The following is a 17,151-nucleotide window of genomic DNA, read 5'->3' as shown; positions in this document are numbered from 1 at the left end:
GTGATGTCAGCTGCCCGCCCCCCGCACCTGTGTCACGGCCTCAATAGCATGAGAATGCCTGGCGTTCTCAGGGGAATGCCCATGATGTTCCCATCTGCTAATGGGGCTGCCCGGCGCCCCCCCCTCTTCTCCGCCCCCGGCCCGCGGTGAAGGGTGCGTGCACCCATGGCGAACATTCTGCGCCATATAAATAACTGGTAATAAATAAGTTTGAGCATCTCAAATAGTTAAATGTTTTACATAGCGATTGTTTTATTAAGTCATGATTAATATTGGCCAAAGCTTTGGTCTTACCTATTTCTGTCAGCCATTTTGCGACAGAACCATAGATTTCATCCAGTATAAGCACCACAACTAGGTTGATAATGACGGCAGTCGCTGTCACGGTAACTCGGACGTTCGCTCTCATATTTTCGTTTGAACTAAGCGACAAGGCTGCAGCAATTGTGATTCGATAAATCATAACTCCGAACACTGCCGAAAATGTTAGTGTAATCTATGGAACAAAAGGAATATTGTAAATAGTTTAAATAAAAGCTTTAACGTTTCAGCTTGCTAAATTGTGTTTCACTGTTACTCATCATATATTATTTTCTATTTTATAGATGTACGAAACATAAACAAGGGATGCAGTCAGAAAATAGACTCTCAATATAGGAGGGATTCAATTAAAAGTGATGGATGTGATGTACCTTATTGGAATGGCAATGTATGCCCATTGACATTGCAATGTTTGCAATGTTGGCAATATCTAACTCTCTCTACACATGTTACATCTGCCCCACCTGCAGTGCACATAGCTTTGCCCATTTTGTGTTTTTACACCCTTTTTCACATTATTTTAATCAAAATAATTCTAAACACCCTTTTCACATTATTTTAGTATAACAGGAATGTACTAAAGGGCAATTGGAGGAGAGTTTCCAAAAATCTCCTCCAAGCCTTACATTCGCATTGCAGACTACATTTCCTATACCTGTAATAGGAAATGCCATCTGCCCAAATTGTGGGAACCCTGTGATATTATTGCTATCTTGAGATGGCATTATTCAAGCATCACTCTGGTTCCAGTAATCCAGCATAGCCTCCTCTGCCTGCTGGCCATAAAAGCTGTTCTTAAATTCATCTCATGTGAGTAGCCCACAAAAAGTGAAAAAATTATCATATTTATCAGCAACCAGGGACCGGTGATCCAGTGAGGGCTGCCTGTCATTGGATTGCTTTGCAGTAAAGTTATGCTGCAAAGTGAAAGCTCTTAACAGTGTCGGTGGTCTCAGCTGAGCACAGGACCCTCTGCATGACTGTCCTCCAATCAATGATCACTGGTTCTGGCTGCAAGTAAGTGTAAGGACACAGGGCCTTATTCTGAGTGCATCGCTCCCCCATGTGTTCGCACGTGGGAGCGATATTTAGCGTCTGCACATGCAAATTTATGTAGGCAGTGCAAGCGGGCATGGCAAACTGCTAGCAGTGCAGGTGGGGGAGTGGGGCAGCGGCAGGGACGGCGCCACCACTAGGCAGCTTTAGGCATTTGCCACTGGAGGGCGGTAGTTGGGATCAGGGACCCCCTCGGATGGAGGTGAGCTTGAGCAGCGCGGCAGTCACAGCAATATTACCACCCCCCCTCCCCCCGCCCGCCCATCACCCAGCAAATGTGGAGCAGTGGCCACGTCACACCCTCCCCCCTGGAGCAGCGCGGCAGCCGCATTGCTCCCCCTCTTCCTAGAGCAGCGCACCGGCAGCAGTGCAAATACCCCCCCCCCCCGAGCAGTGCGCCGGCAGCATTACACTCCCCCCCTGGAGCAGCACAGCGGCCGGGCAGCCGCATCGCGCGTGCGCACCCCCCCCCCCCCCCAACAGCATGGTGGACAAATCGCGGAAACCGGTGGAGCGGGTGAGCCCCGGGGCGCCCCTCCCGCCTGGGGCGCTCCGGTGTCTTGCGCGATGATCTGCGCCTAATTGGAATGCCCAGCGTTTCATGGGCATTCCAATTAAAACGCTGGGCGTTCCCATGTAAATGTGCCCATGACACGGGTGCTGCCACAGGTGATGACCCTGCACCCAAGGTATGAATGGATGTTTATACTAAACATCCATTTGCAGCTGTGTGGGGGAACTTGGCGAGTGAGGGGCGGGGCGGGTGGCCGTGCGGGCAGCGTTTCATCCACACGCAACGCTGTAAATTTCGCAGTGTTGCGTGTGGACCAGAATAAGGTCCACAGTTTCAGGTTATTAGTGGATTTGCAGGGACAGAGCTTTCTCGCACTCTCTGTCCCTGCATGTGATGTATACATTTACCACAGTATAGAATTTACCCCATTACCAACCCATCCCTATCGGAGATGCAGAGATAAATATGACCTTAATATTAAAAATATAATTTGTAATATTCTGCAATTATTGTTTAATAAATATTCCCAGCTTATGCATAGATATTTTTACATATCCCATATTGTATCACTAACAAACAAACGTAACACTATACAAAATGAATATGACCTACCATAAATAAAATTGAAGCAAAATTAACTAAATACGCAGGAATACGATCTCGCCATGTTAATTTCTCCTTCTTCTTCTGAAAGAAAACAAATCAAATGCAAAGCTGTGTTAGATAGTTTGCAAATGTATTGCTCACAAATAAATGCATCATTCATTGGACGGGTTTTCACAGTGGTTAGTATTGCTTGCAGATGCAGACACATCCCAGAATGTATACAGCTATGGCAAATGATTGAACATACAGATTTTTTTTAAGAAGTTGTTGAAGAATATGCAGAAGAAGAAGAGGAATAAGTAGAAATATAAATTTAAATAGATCTGTTCAATGCAGCACCCAAGAGTGGATTGGGAACTAAAAGTGGCCCTGGAAAAATTTATAGCAGTGACTTCACATGGATGGCACCAAATTCAATGTAGGCGAAACCAACACCAGAATAGGCGGGATTAATATATCACTAGGGCTCCGCAGCCCAAGCGGTGGCAGGGGGAGCAGGCTCCATAGGGGAGCAGGGTCCCAGCACTGTAACCTGTGGGAGCCAGAGGATGGATACAGGGGGAGGCAAGGTGGGACCTTGGCAGCGTAAAGTGCCCTGGATCTGTGGGTGCAGCAGCGGAGCGGGCAGTCCGCAGTGTCCGGGAAGTGCTGAGTGAGTGGACGCTGTGGACAGCGGCAGCAGAATTAGAAAATTCTAAATATAGGCCGTCTGGTGATTGGCTCTCTCTCTCTCAGCCAATCAGCAGCCTATCTTTTGAATTTTCAAATTCTGCTGCGGCTGTCCGTTCACTCAGCACTTCCCGGCCACTGCAGACTGCCATCTCTGCTGCTGCACCCAGACCCCATGCTGCCCAGGTACCACCTGCCTCCCCATGCATGCCTCCTGGACTGTGCGGGGGTGGGGTGGGGGGGGGGAATAGGGGGCCACCAGAGACTGTTCTGCGGGGGGAGAACATTTTCCAGTTACGCCACTGCAGATGTCACATTGGGTATAGATATGCGCCCACCTTAGATGACTTTCCAGCTTCAGGTTCTCTGCTCAGTGAACCGGTTGTTTGTGTGGGAGACAGGAAGGGGATGGGCAGGGCCATATTTTAAAAAAAAGTCACTGTCTTATAGGTGGCCTCACAGGTGCGTCAGCCTGCTGGGAATCTTCCCTATAAGGTCTAGGCCAATCTGCCACTGGCAGCACCTGAAACCTAGAGGCTGCATTGCGAAGATAATGCGTGATAATGATTCTTCTGCTTATTGCAGCAATAGAAATCTCTTATTAATGCTTTTATCAAAATGCATTAATGCTAAAAATGTTGCCAAACCTCAGAAAATGTATTTACCGCTGTTTGGCTGCTTACCGCTTATGCCCCAAAGCTCTGGAATACGATCCGTTCTTGAGCTAGGATACAATGCTTGGATCGAATCAGATGCCTCACAGCTCTCCTCGTAGTGGGAGCATCATACGATTACTCCCAGGCAGGGGCGGGGGGAAAGGCTACTCAGCACTCTATGCAAAACTTCAACCGGCTGCCCTTCCCAGCCCCACATTGCCACCAATAAACACTTTCCAGACCCGCTAGTGAAAGTGTGGAGGTGGCATCTTAGAAGTTCCACAGCCACCTGCATTATGTACAACACAAATGTCTTCCTCACAGACATCCATCATTTTGTGATAGACTCTGTGGTGCCCTCCTGATTCCAGCACCCTAGGCAGTTGCCTAAGGCTGCCTGAGGAGGAGCTGAACCTGCAATGGAGGATTCTAAACCTGTACCTTCCCGCAATGCAAAGGAAAGCTCTCATTGGGAGCTGGAATAGCATTTACAATTCATCCTGCATCTTGCCCAGAGGGAGTTGAACGATACACAGAAATACTGGCTTGGTCCAGTAAGAGTTATACCCAGAGATATTGGCTTAGACCAGAAAGAATTATACCCAGAAATACTGGCTTGGACCAGTAAGAGTTATACCCAGAGATACTGGCTTGGACCAGTAAGAGCTATACCCAGAAATACTGGCTTGGACCATTAAGAGTTATACCCAGAAATACTGGCTTGGACCAGTAAGAGTTATTTTGTTTCTTTACTAGGACAGTCTCAGGGTATATGTGTACTGAATGCATATTCTGACTAGCAGGATTTGCGCATGTACAGTAGACGCACGGGCTCTCAGTTCCTTTAATAAAACTATAGAAGCTACAGTAATGTGGATTTACCTTACCTCCCAATGCTTTGTAGATCAGGGCAATATAATCCTGTTATCATCTAGAGCAGTGGTTCCCAACTCCGGTCCTCAACAGTTCACACTTTCCAGGTCACATGTGGACTTTTAAAATGTGATAGTTGGTGATACAGGGCATTGGCTGGGTGGCTCGGAAAAGCTGAACTGCACTTGAGAACAGAGGATGGGAACCACTGATCTCGAGCCATAGTAGGGCTATGATGCTCCCTGGGCCTAAGAGGGAGCTATTGGATGGGTATGCAGGCTGCATGGTGCTGTTACAGATGCAATAAAAGCCACACACGTGCCACCCTAGGCAATGGCAAAACTCACCCGCCCCTGGCACTAGCCCATCAATTGCGTCTATCTTGGCAAAGTCATTACGATTAAGCGGAATGCATGCGGTCATTCTGAATGAAGTCAGAATAAGGATATGTTGCAATATTTATTATAATCTCTGAAGTACCAATAAACCAGACTATTTCCGTCTGCAATCAGCTCATTTTACCACAGTAACATTTTTACATGATTCCGATCTATTAACAGAACAGATTATTGTGAGTAGCTGCATAGAAGGAATCACTGTGCGATTAATCAGAATAATGTCAGAAGATAAAGCTCAAAGAAAATAGTTAGAGTGAGCACAGCAATCACATTAGGTCTACTCCTCCGTCACGTTTCACTCTATCTGACTTTACACCATGGATTACAGCCAGATGGCAGAGAAAGTGCATCATTTCTACAGATCACATTCCAGTCTTGGTTACAAGTATTTTTTTAGCACTACTCTATCATTTATGTATAATATTTTTTACCTTCATCGGCTAGCTCTTACTGTATGACCGTGAAAATTAATGTGGATAGATTAAAATAAGGATACATAATCCCTACATTTATCTTCAAATTACTCGTAACTGCAGAACAGATATAGAACAAATATTACAGATATCACATATCATGAACATCATCGTACAAAGCAAAGTCGTACTGTACAAAGCCAAGCACAAGATCAAGATCAGGTTGGGGGCCAGTATTCAACCAAACCTCCTACACTCGCCGTTTCCACCTCGCTGGTTCTTTTCAGCAAGGTAGAAACGGCGAGTGTGGCCATCAAAATGGCGGGGCTCCCACAAAATGCAAAAGAATAGATAGGTGCCTTACCATGAGGTGGGAGAATGTGTACTTAGAAATTCTGTCTTCTACTGGTTCTATAATGTCTTTATTATGCAAAGGATATACCAATTATGTTTAAATTAGGTAAAGATCTTTATTACAGCATAAACCAGGGGTTCTCAAGACACAGTGCAGGTCTTTAAAATAGCCATGCTTGAGTACAGGTGACTTGGGGCCTTATTCTGGTTCACTCTTAGAGGCAAATTCCTTCTCAAATGGACAAAACCATGTGCACTGCCGGTGGGGCAGATATAACATGTGCAGAGAGAATTAGATTTGGGTGAGTTATTTTGTTTCTGTGCAGCGAAAATACTGACAGTATTTCTACACTGCAATATAGATCTCACTTGGAAGAAAAAACGCACCCAAATCTAATTCTGCACAAGTAACATCTGCCCCCCTGCAGTGCACATGGTTTTGTCTATATGAGAAGTAATTTGCCTCTAAGAGTGAACCAGAATAAGGCCCTTAATTATTTTGATTAAACTATCTGTGGTCAAGCATGTACAGTATATCACTAAAACCTGGTCTGTTAACATGCCTTGAGCACCAAGGTTAGAAAACACTTTGAGTGCCAACATCTCTGTGAGAGGTGTTCAAAATATCCGCTAAAAATGCCAGTGTTACTCAAATTTGATATATAAATTCAAATAAAAAATGTTGTGTAAAAAAAGATGATATTTCCTATAGGCGGTAACATTACAGGTCATTCGGATGAATAAAAAATTTTGCTTGCCAATTTTCACACCTATTTTAGCAAAATCACTTGGCACTCAAAGGGTAAAAACTGTACTCCATACACTATCCAAAATCTAAAAAGACCAACTTGTACGTACAATATGTCCAGGGTTGGTAGGTACTAGGATCTTCTACAGCTGCCCCTGAAACCTGCTGTATCCAACCACTACATGGAAATGAACATCTTTTTCAACATTTGAATAAATCTAATTGTTAGAAGCTGCGGAACCTTTGTAACAATCAGTGGTGTATCTGCAGCCAGAGTGGCGACTATGGTTCTCTGCAGTAAGGTCATTCCCTAGTGAGTGTGGGTACTATGTCTTCGGCAGGACCACAGCTACAGCAGAGCACTGCCACAACCTGTTCTGGCTGACTGTGCCCACTCAATATGTGACACAGGTGGAATTTTCATGTTGGAGTGACAGGACAACTAAGGATATGCCAGGTACCCATCCATGCAGCAGGGAGCATCTCCAATTTTTCCAGAAGAATGAAACAGGAGCCACAGGGACAGACAAATAGGTGTAGTCACCCCACCCCAATATTGTTTAGCCATGGCACCTCCGTAAAAGCACCCCCATTTTGCAGAGGTCCCAAAGTGGATGCTACGGCTTATGTCTCCTAGGCACTCTGCTACTACTGTCTGCCTGGATGAATGGGATACTGGCATGGGTGCCCACAGGGATTTGGCGCTGCTGCCGCCCAGCAATGAGACCTTGCTGTGCTCTGAGCTTGCCCAATCTCTGCTATATGTGTGAGAAGAGGAGCCCTGTTTGCCTGCTGATGCTGGGATGGAGAGCCAGAGATTAGTGGGCAGGCTTCTGGCTCTGTGGTCCCAGAATGTGTCCTCTCCCTGCTCCTCCAGCTGCCGGGGCTCCATACCTCCTTACTGTCCCGATTCATGTCCCGAGTAATGTGGGACAGTCCTGCAAATTGGACTCTGTCCAAGTTTCCCATGAGACGGATCGTTGGGGGATCCTGTGATCATCCCTGCTCTGCTCTGCAAAGCAGCAGTGATCACTGAATAGATCTAACAGTGGGGGGTATGGGATCATATTCTCGGGGAGCACTGAGAGCATCCCCAATGTGATGAAAATGGGAGATCCGGTGCTAGGCCGCCCATTTGACGTCACGCCCACCCCCTTCCAATGTCCTGCCCCTGTATCAGCAGCGGCAGCGCCGCAGGTCTAATTTTTCCTATCAGAAGTATACATAGGGCCTGATTCATGTTTCTAAATAAAGCTTAAAAAAAAAAGCCACATTGATTCTAGAACAAACAATTTTACCTTGAAAGTGGAGCAAACACATTTATATTTTTTTCTGTGCAGGGTAAATACTGGCTGCTTTTGCATGTAGCCCACAAATGTTATAAAGCTTTCATTTTACACTGCAATTTAGTTTTCAGATTCAGCAAACCCTGTCCAAATCTAACTCTCTCTGCACATGTTACATCTGCCCCACCTGCTGTGCAGCATTGTATTGCCCAGCGGCTTGCTTTTTTGCTTTACTTACAGTACAAATATGAATCAGGCCCATAGTACAATAGCAAAAAAACAGGGATGAAGCTAGAATTTTCGTCAACTGGGGGTTTTCAGTAATTTGGCTCTAGTCACCTTTTCACGTATCGATATTTTCCATGTCGACCTTTTTCTTGTGTCGGCCTTCAGTTTTTCACGTTTTTTGTCCCGAATGTCAACATAGGTGACGTAGACACTGTCAAATGCGCTCTCAATGCTTCTGGCGTGGTGCTTCGCTACGCTTGGCACACGTTTTTATTCTTCCACCACACTCTAGTGCAGGCATGTCCAAACTGCGGCCCTCCAGCTGTTGTGAAACTACACCTCCCAGCATGCATTGCCATAGTCTTAGCATTCCCTAATAGCAAAATTGTGGCAAGGCATGATGGGAAATGTAGTTTCACAGCTGCTGGAGGGCCATAGTTGGGACATGACTGCTCTAGTGGATGGTAAGGTATTAAATAAATTAGCCATATCGACTATTGCACGTGTCGACCTAAGCCAATACCAACCTTCAGTGGTCAACCCAATCCATGTAGACCTAATGTGGGTGGACCTAATGACCATATACCAACCAATAGTGGTCGACCTATTGATTGTCAACCTATATGCTGTTGACTACTCGATCCAAACCCAGCTCCTGTCCCTTATTTTAACATTACATCAGGCATATCCATACTATTGCCCTCCAGCTGTTGTGAAACTACAAGTCCCATCATGCCTTGCCACAGTTTTGCTATTAGGGAATGCTAAAACAATTGCAAGGGATGCTGAGATGTGTAGTTTCACAACATCTGGAGGGCCAGAGTTTGGACATGCCTGCACTACATAGTAGAAGATGTTTCTGAAGGCCTTCCCCTGTTATAGTCATGTATAGAAGACTGTGCTGAAATATACACCAGCTGCTGTAAAGCTACATATCCCTTTTCATATCGTATATTTTCTTTATAATTTATTAGCCCGGTACTGGCTTGTAGCACGGCGGACAGATTCTTAGCAGCAGAGAATTACTTCATTCCGCCCAAATGTGCCTGTTTTATTATTATTGTATATATCTGTGGCATATTAAAAGCTTGTCAGTTCTTCTGAGAGTCATTTTATTTTTCAAAAGAGGATCGAAGGTCAACATTACATTCGAAACAATCTACAGTTTAACGATATCTGTAAACTATGCATTCAGCCGACTTGCTGGGAGAAGTGCAGAATACGGCCAACATTACGTACAAAGCTTATTTTATTTTTTTACTTTTTATCTCCAAAATGATATGATGACAGAAAATATGCACTGATACTCAGACAGGAATGCCGACAGCCGGATGTCCACTTCATTAATGTGTGGTCTGAAATGAACCATGACTTCAAGAAAATGGATGATTCACTCAGCCAAAGACAGAGATAAATCGTCCAAATACCATAGTGACTCAGCATATAGGCCCTTATTCTGATTGATGCGGACTTTACCGCGTACTTACGGATCGCGTCTTTCTGACGTCTGCGCATGCGTGGAGAACGCTACGCGCATGTGCCACGCCTTGACTCGGTACCAGTTCGGCCAAATCCCGTCCAAAACTGTTCACCGCTATCAGTCGGGAAATAGGGGCGTATTATGGGCGTCATGCGGAATGACACATGGGCGTAGTTTCAAAGTGGGCAAAACGGGGCGGAAACATGGGCGGACACGGGGGAGTACACTTATGTTGGGGGGCGTACATTCGGAAACCACTACGAATGCACGCGATGAAAAAAGGGCAGAAATGTGCGGTGTCCACAAGTGTACTATTGCTTTGCGGACACCACTCGTTCATGCGGTTGGCGAACGTACGCCTAATGACTACAACCATTAACACCTGAACCCAATAGAATCTACTCCTTTACTCATTACTCACTAATAGGACGCTTGTCAGTGCTTTAATTGAAACCATTGCTGCTTCAAGGAACCCGTACTAAACACCCACATATGCTGTACTTGTCAGACACTTTCAAACTGCTAACAATGGACATGACAGAATATTAATACTAGCAATACACATGTGTATTTGACATGTACTCATGAAACCACACATTTTGGGTAAAGTAAACACATTTATTTATATTCATGTCACAGTCAATGGCAGTGTGATGCAATGACCATAAAATAATACATACAAACAATAAACAACATGGCAGGAATGCCGCAAAATAAATAATAATACAAAACAAATATAATTGCACACAGATGGACTCCAGCACCTCCTATGTGCCACTGCACATGCAGCCAGTGGGAAATGAGGAGGCTGCTGGCCCTTCTACAGCAGGGCAAGCTGCACCTGACCATTCAACAGCAGGGCACCCTACACCTGGCCCTTCTGCAGCAGGCCAACCTGCAGCTGGCTCATATGCACCATCAGCACAATCATTTGGAACACAACCGGGGACTTCACAAGATAGTACCATGGCCATCACTTCAAGTACAGCTGACAGTAATGCCAGGCAAAAGAGGGCAACAGGGGAACCACAAAGGACATATGAAGCAAGGCCTCAGCTGGTTCCCCTCAGCACGTGATTGGACACAAGAAGCTGACACACACAGCACAATGGAAGATTTGGGAACACATAACGGCAGAGATTAATGCAGCCACAAGTTCATTTCCGACCACGTTTGGCCTTGGTAGGCTCCTTGGCCTGTGCAGCAGCTCTTCGGGGACGGCCAGATGCTGGGGCAGGTGGAGCAGATGATGTGGAGGGGTTGGCTGGTCTACCCCTCCTGCCAGCAGGGAGTGTTGCCGCTGGTAATGCACCAGAAACGGATGCCATTAGGACCCTGTTGCTGGTAACCAGCTCCACCATAAGCTCATTATGGTGGAGGAGGAGATCATTTTGGCGGGTGGCTTGCTCGGCCAGCACCTGAGCACTTGCAGCCATGGCCTGCATGCTCGCAGCCATGGACTGCTGGGTGCTGACCAAGCTCGCCAGGATCTCCTCGGTCCTACGCACCCGTTCTGATGCCAAGTCTCCCTGCTGGTTGATGTCCCCAAGCACCTCGGCCAAGGCGGCCAAATCGGCTTGGCCCGATGCCTGCTGCTGCACAGGCCTACCTCTGGGGCCAGGTGGCACGGACTCCTCCACCTCCTGAACAGAGTCGTCACCAAGCGGTGGGGTGTCTGTGGGCAAAGATAAACACAATTAGGAGACATTCTACGATAATTACTTGCACAAGTTTATGGCATGACCAATATTTACCTTCCAGAAAAGACGCAAACACTTCAGCTGGGGCCTCGCTATCCATAGTGCTCACCCCCCGGATCTCCTCAACTGATATGCAGCTCTCGGCCATCACCTCCAGGGGGGTGAGCTCTAGCCCTGATGGCATGGGGCCGGCCCCAGATGTCTGGCTGTGGTCCCACCGCTTGGTCAGCTTCCTCTTCAGGTTGGTTTTGAAGTCCTGCCACCTGCAATGTAAGTTGACATATTAATACATGTCACTCCCAATGTTAGCTGTTGCAGCCATTGCTCTGTGCTACATATTACAACATGTGATTATTGTCCCATATATAATTTTACATGCAACTATGATATCAACCGTTACAATACACATTCACAATCACCGTACTCTAACTCACAATGAAATTACATGGCAATAATGTATGTGTATTGTAACAACCTGACGGGCCATTTGCTAAATGCATCTAAGCATCAATTCAATCATTACTTGGCTATTACTGGCCACATGTATCACAAAACAACTTGCCTCTTCTTCACATGGTCCGTCTCACGAACTTGTGGCGCTACTTCATTAATCTCTGCCGTTATCTGTTCCCAAATCTTCCATCTGCGTGTGTGTGTCAGCCTCTCGGATGGACACTCTATCCAATCACGTGCTCGGGGAACCAGGATGGCCAGCTCCTGTGCTTCATATGCCTTATTTTTTTTGGGTGGTTCCGCTGTTGCACTGGCTCGCCCCTTGCCACGTCCCTGGCCACGCCCCCTGGCACCAGTCGCTGCACTTGAAGTGCTGGCCATGGTACTACCTTGTGAAGTCCCCTGTTGTGTTCCAAACAATTCTGCTGATGGTGGATATGAGCCCGCTGCAGGTTGGCCTGCTGCAGAAGGGCCAGGTGTAGGTTGCCCTGCTGTAGAATGGTCAGGTGCAGGTTCCCCTGCTGGAGAAGGGCCAGCAGCCTCCTCATTACCCACTGTCCGCATGTGCAGTGGCACATAGGTGGTGCTGGAGTCCATCTGGTCAAATAGTTGCTGCAGCACTGGGTCCACCTCTGGTTGGGTTCCAGACATGTTAGCAACAACATTGTCACCTTCTAATACACCTTTATATACTGTTTGTGTAATCTGTTTGGCGGACATCAGCGGCAGCTGCGTTCCGTGCGTGAGCGTACGTCGCTGGTTTTTCGCGCCGCATACGGTGGCGGAAATTCCATTGTGTAAAACCTGGCGAAAGTTCGACATGAAATACTGGTCACCAATGCTAACATTGCATCGAATCTTCTGATACACCTGTGACTATTGCTCAATACACATGCTATTTGCTAGCATGACATGACATTTCATTCATGACTACTGTGGTATTGTGGCGTTTTAGTGCAAGCTAAAAGTAGCCCATTCCCTTAGAGAATCCAGGCCACAAGTCATGCAATACTCATCTCTACTGTTATAGACCACACATGTGAGAGCCCTATAAATAATGTCTTCCTGCTAGAATCATTTGTCTTCAGATCTGGACTTGTCAGGGTCTAAGGTAAGCTCTTCCATGCTCCTTGTAGATATGATATCCATTAACAATGTAAGTGTATGAATGTATGCACTATTGCCTCACTGACTACAGATTGTTGGGCCAGCAAAGTGGTGTATTATTATTGCAACATGTCACATGTTCACTATTTCACTCACAGGGCTTAAACCTGTGTGGGTTCATCTATTGCAGGACAACATGTCCCAGCAATAGATGAAATGTGTCATAGTACATGATGTCTGCAAAAAATGCTGACACCTTTATCTGTGTGTTTTGGACGGTGTGTATTGAGTTCATATTATTGTGTCATCATTAGAGAGTCAAATGGATCTGCGGGATTTCATGGGGCGGCCATCTATTGTACGTATTGAAGGCTACAAATCTATTTGTAGTGGGATATGGCCATTATGTGCATAGGTGCATCAGTATTTATGTTCATTTCTTTATAGGTTGCAGAAGCTATTATGCGCTACATGGAGAGGAGGCTAAGGGCACTTGCGGCTCTCCCCACTCGTCGGCCAAGGAGGCCAGGACGTGCTAGAATCTATCGCACACGGGTGACTCTGTTTGCTATGCCCGATGATGAGGTACTTACTAGGTACCGGTTACCGCCACATGTCATTCTGGATCTGCTCACCTTAATTCAGAGCGATCTGGAACCTCTACACGGGATCACGACAGCAATTCCGCCTCACACACAGCTGCTGGCGGTGTTGCATTTCTGCGCCTCAGGATCATTCCAACAAGTAGTGGCAGTACTTGCTGGAATATCTCAGCCGGCCTTCTGCCGAATCCTGAGGCGTGTGACGTCGGCCATGTTCAGGCGCAAGGGGCACTTCATGGCCATGACATTTGCCACCGAGACCCTGCGCAGAAGCCAGCAGGCCTTCCATCAAATTGCTGGCTTCCCTAATGTGATAGGGGCTGTGGATGGCACCCATGTACCATTTGTGCCTCCATCTCGAAGTGAGAAGATATATAGGAACCGCAAATTGTTCCACTCACTGAACGTGATGGTGGTATGTGGCCCATCCATGGAGATTCTCGCCTTCAACTCGAAGTTTCCCGGAAGTGCCCATGACTCTCATGTCATCCGACAAACCGGGATATGGCATAGACTCCAAGAGCTGGAAGGCCGTGATGCGTGGGTTCTGGGTGACTCCGGTTACCCATGTACGCCCTGGCTACTTACGCCGTACAGCTACCCAGCACCGGGCCCACAGGAGGCATTCAATCGGGCGCATGTTGCCACCAGGCAAGTGGTGGAGCGCTCAATTGGGCTTTTAAAAGGTCGATTTAGAGTGCTCCACCGCACTGGTGGTGACTTACAATATGCGCCTGAAATGGTGTCGAGGATCGTGGGCCTGTGTATATTTTTCCACAACATTGCTGTGCGGCGTGAGATACCCTTTGATGAGTGGGAGGTACCATCTGAGCCGCAAGATCCGCCCATGCGCCCATCCCGCGCCCCTGAATGCCGGAGGGGATACCAGCTGCGGGACTCTGTGGCGCAAAGATACTTCAGGTACATGTTATTGAGTTGACAGAACACACCAATTAATGTACAATTCACCCCTTCAAATAAGTACAGTGTGTTAGTTGTCAGTGTTACAACACGAAAATTAGCCAGCCTGCCCTCCTAATGGCAAAGAAATAGGAGATATTTATCATATGTGCTTAGTTTGGGGGGAAGTTCAATATAGGTGCTAATTATTATACCTTGGACAAGGGATCTTATGTGTTTGTTATATCTTCATTATTGTAGTTGATACTATCCCTGATGACTGGTGAGTACATTGATTTATTCTATCATGTGTTGGGGATTATTTCCTGTGTTGATGTATAATTTGTTTGCATATATAGATATATATCTATATATGATGTTGGAATTTATTCACATGTTTCAACATTTCAAGGAGCATGCAGGCAGGCAGGCAGGCAGGCAGGCAGGCAGGGCTGGTGTATAATGCTGGTTTCAGGATACCTGCAAGTGTGTGTATGTGTCTTTTACACATAAATGTACGCATACACATAGATGCATAGAGTAATTAATGCTAACTACAGCTATGCGTTGCTAAGCTATAGCACGCGTTGCTTGGCGGAGCGCGGCCTTATTGGATTTGCTAAGGGCATACACACTGTGTTTTATATATATCAGATTTGTTCATTGCCATACATCAACACTACGGTTTGGAAGGCATGCGAATTTGTCACCATTTGTGTTGGCGCAGAGACGCTGTTAATGTCAAAATGAACAATAAAGTTATTATCACAAATAACTGTGATCAACCAATGCCACCACCTGATTGGTTGATAGATGCCATTGTCAACATGGCGGAGACACGAAGGGCAGAACCCTTCACGCATGAGGAGCTGCGAGTTCTTGTCTCCGTCATGGAGACAAGGCTGGGCCGTGCAGGGCCCTTTATAACCAACAGGCACAAGCGGAGGGCCTATGCTGCGGCAGGGCGCCGAATTTACGCCCGCACTCGGGTGCGGAGGTCCCTCGGGCAGCTGGAGAGGCGGTGGTCGGACCTCCGCAGGCGCCAGCCCCAGCTGCTTCACCAACTCAGGGGCGAAATAGCTGAGTGTGAGTATTTTAGCTATGAAATTTCGCACTTACAACATAGCATATATAAACAATAAAATGTGTCTCATGATAAGTGGGTGTCCATGGGTTTAAAAGTCCATAGACTGTTATGTGTGCTTCTTCCTGGTTAACATGCAGTCATGTGGCTTTTATATGTAATGGCATAGCATTGAGGATTCTGATGCATACAATGTGCCAGATCTAATATGTGTTACACATTGATAAATGGCTGGGTTGTAATGTGTGAACAAATTACTACCAATCACATACTAATTTAAATGTCACTATTTGGAATCCATTAACAGTAAGGAGCTACTTTCCTGCATCGTTTGCCATCATTATCACCCTTCCATGTATGTCTTGTTTTGGATTAATAAATGTGCCCCAATGAGCCAACATTGACCATGATGTTTTTTTCTACCACACAGCACGAGCCCGAGCCCGACAGGCCCGTCAAGAGGCGGAGGCAGGCCTGGCCCAGGACGAGGGCCAACACCCCGAGGAGGACGTGCCGGCAAGGGTGGAGGAGGAGGAAGTTGGCCAGGAGCAAATGGTGGAGGAGGAGGTGGAGGAGGAGGAGTTGCGTGAGGAGGTGGAAGAGGAGTTTGTGGCGGAGGAGGAGGTGTTGGTGGCGGAGGAGGAGGAGGAGGAGGAGGAGGAGGAGGTGGTGGTGGTGGTGGAGGAGGAGGTGGAGGAGGAGTTGGAGGAGGAGGTGGAGGAGGAGTTGGAGGAGGAGGTGGAGGAGGAGTTGCAGGAGGAGGATGTTGTGCCCGAGGAGATGGCGGAGGAGGGGGCTGAGGAGGCCACAGTTGCACCGGACACCTCCAATTCAGAGGGGGAGGAGGCGTGCCAGGCACCGGAGTCGGCGCAGATCGGTATGTTGACATAATGCATAATTCATGAAGTAGTTGTACTGGTATTTGTTTTTTAGCACTGGTGATTACAAATTTTGGGCCCATACTAATCATATAGACCCCAAAGTGGGTAGCTACAGATACAGGTACGGGTTAGATGGGGTGTCCAAGGCATCCCTTTCATCCAGGACACCTCTGAATTACACAGGTTTGTGGGATGTGTTGGAGGTCCATTTTGACTGCCACATAACCGTTGTAGTTAAACTGGATCCTGGAGTAAAGGGATGAGTGGATCATTTGTGGCTTAAATTCACCTGCTGCAAGCGTGGATTATGACCCATCAAATAGTGGAATCTATATTGTTGGTGAATGTTATTTATAAACTCTAGGATGTATGCTATAAATGGAGTATGGCCCGGCCTACCTTGGAATGGAGTCAGAAGTTGCCAGTGTCCCAGGAGCCTCCTCTACCTAAACACCCCCTGTACTTCAGTTTTTTTTTTGGCCGTCACAGAATTGTAGGTTGGTTTAGACAGAATTATGATTTTGAGGATGTGTACTGTGCATTCCTTACATTTGCATAACTCCCATGCCACGAACCATCACTGAACTTATAGACTGAGCAGATTGTGACAAGTTCTTATTGACGGAGCCCATGACCTGCTTGTCATTGGTTAGTCATGGGTGGGTTGTGACTGAGAAGAAACAATATGACTGTTATGTCTTCTGCAGAGTAAAGTGTATAGGCCAAAAAATACAGTATGTAGTAAATAACTTAGCATGTATGTATATATGTGTCATATCTATTTATCTATGTGTGTCTCTATCTCTCTACATCATGGGTCCT

The 17,151-nt window shown here is 46.7% G+C and overlaps 1 protein-coding gene across 1 annotated transcript in view; it reads right to left on the bottom strand.

The window, feature by feature from the left end:
• The window catches only part of ANO2 (anoctamin 2), a 211,343-nt gene that overhangs the window by 72,874 nt on the left and 121,318 nt on the right, over positions 1-17,151 (bottom strand). The window contains exons 13-14 of the mRNA XM_083181601.1: positions 2,504-2,578; positions 295-496 (exon numbers count right to left, since the gene is read on the bottom strand). Of these exons, the coding sequence (XP_083037727.1) occupies positions 295-496; positions 2,504-2,578 (277 nt within the window). The remainder of the gene's footprint in view (positions 1-294; positions 497-2,503; positions 2,579-17,151) is intronic.

This window comes from Crinia signifera, chromosome 4 (genome assembly GCF_055691185.1).
Source record: "Crinia signifera chromosome 4, ASM5569118v1, whole genome shotgun sequence".
Taxonomy (NCBI): domain Eukaryota; kingdom Metazoa; phylum Chordata; class Amphibia; order Anura; family Myobatrachidae; genus Crinia; species Crinia signifera.
This window is presented reverse-complemented; position numbering and strand designations above follow the sequence as displayed.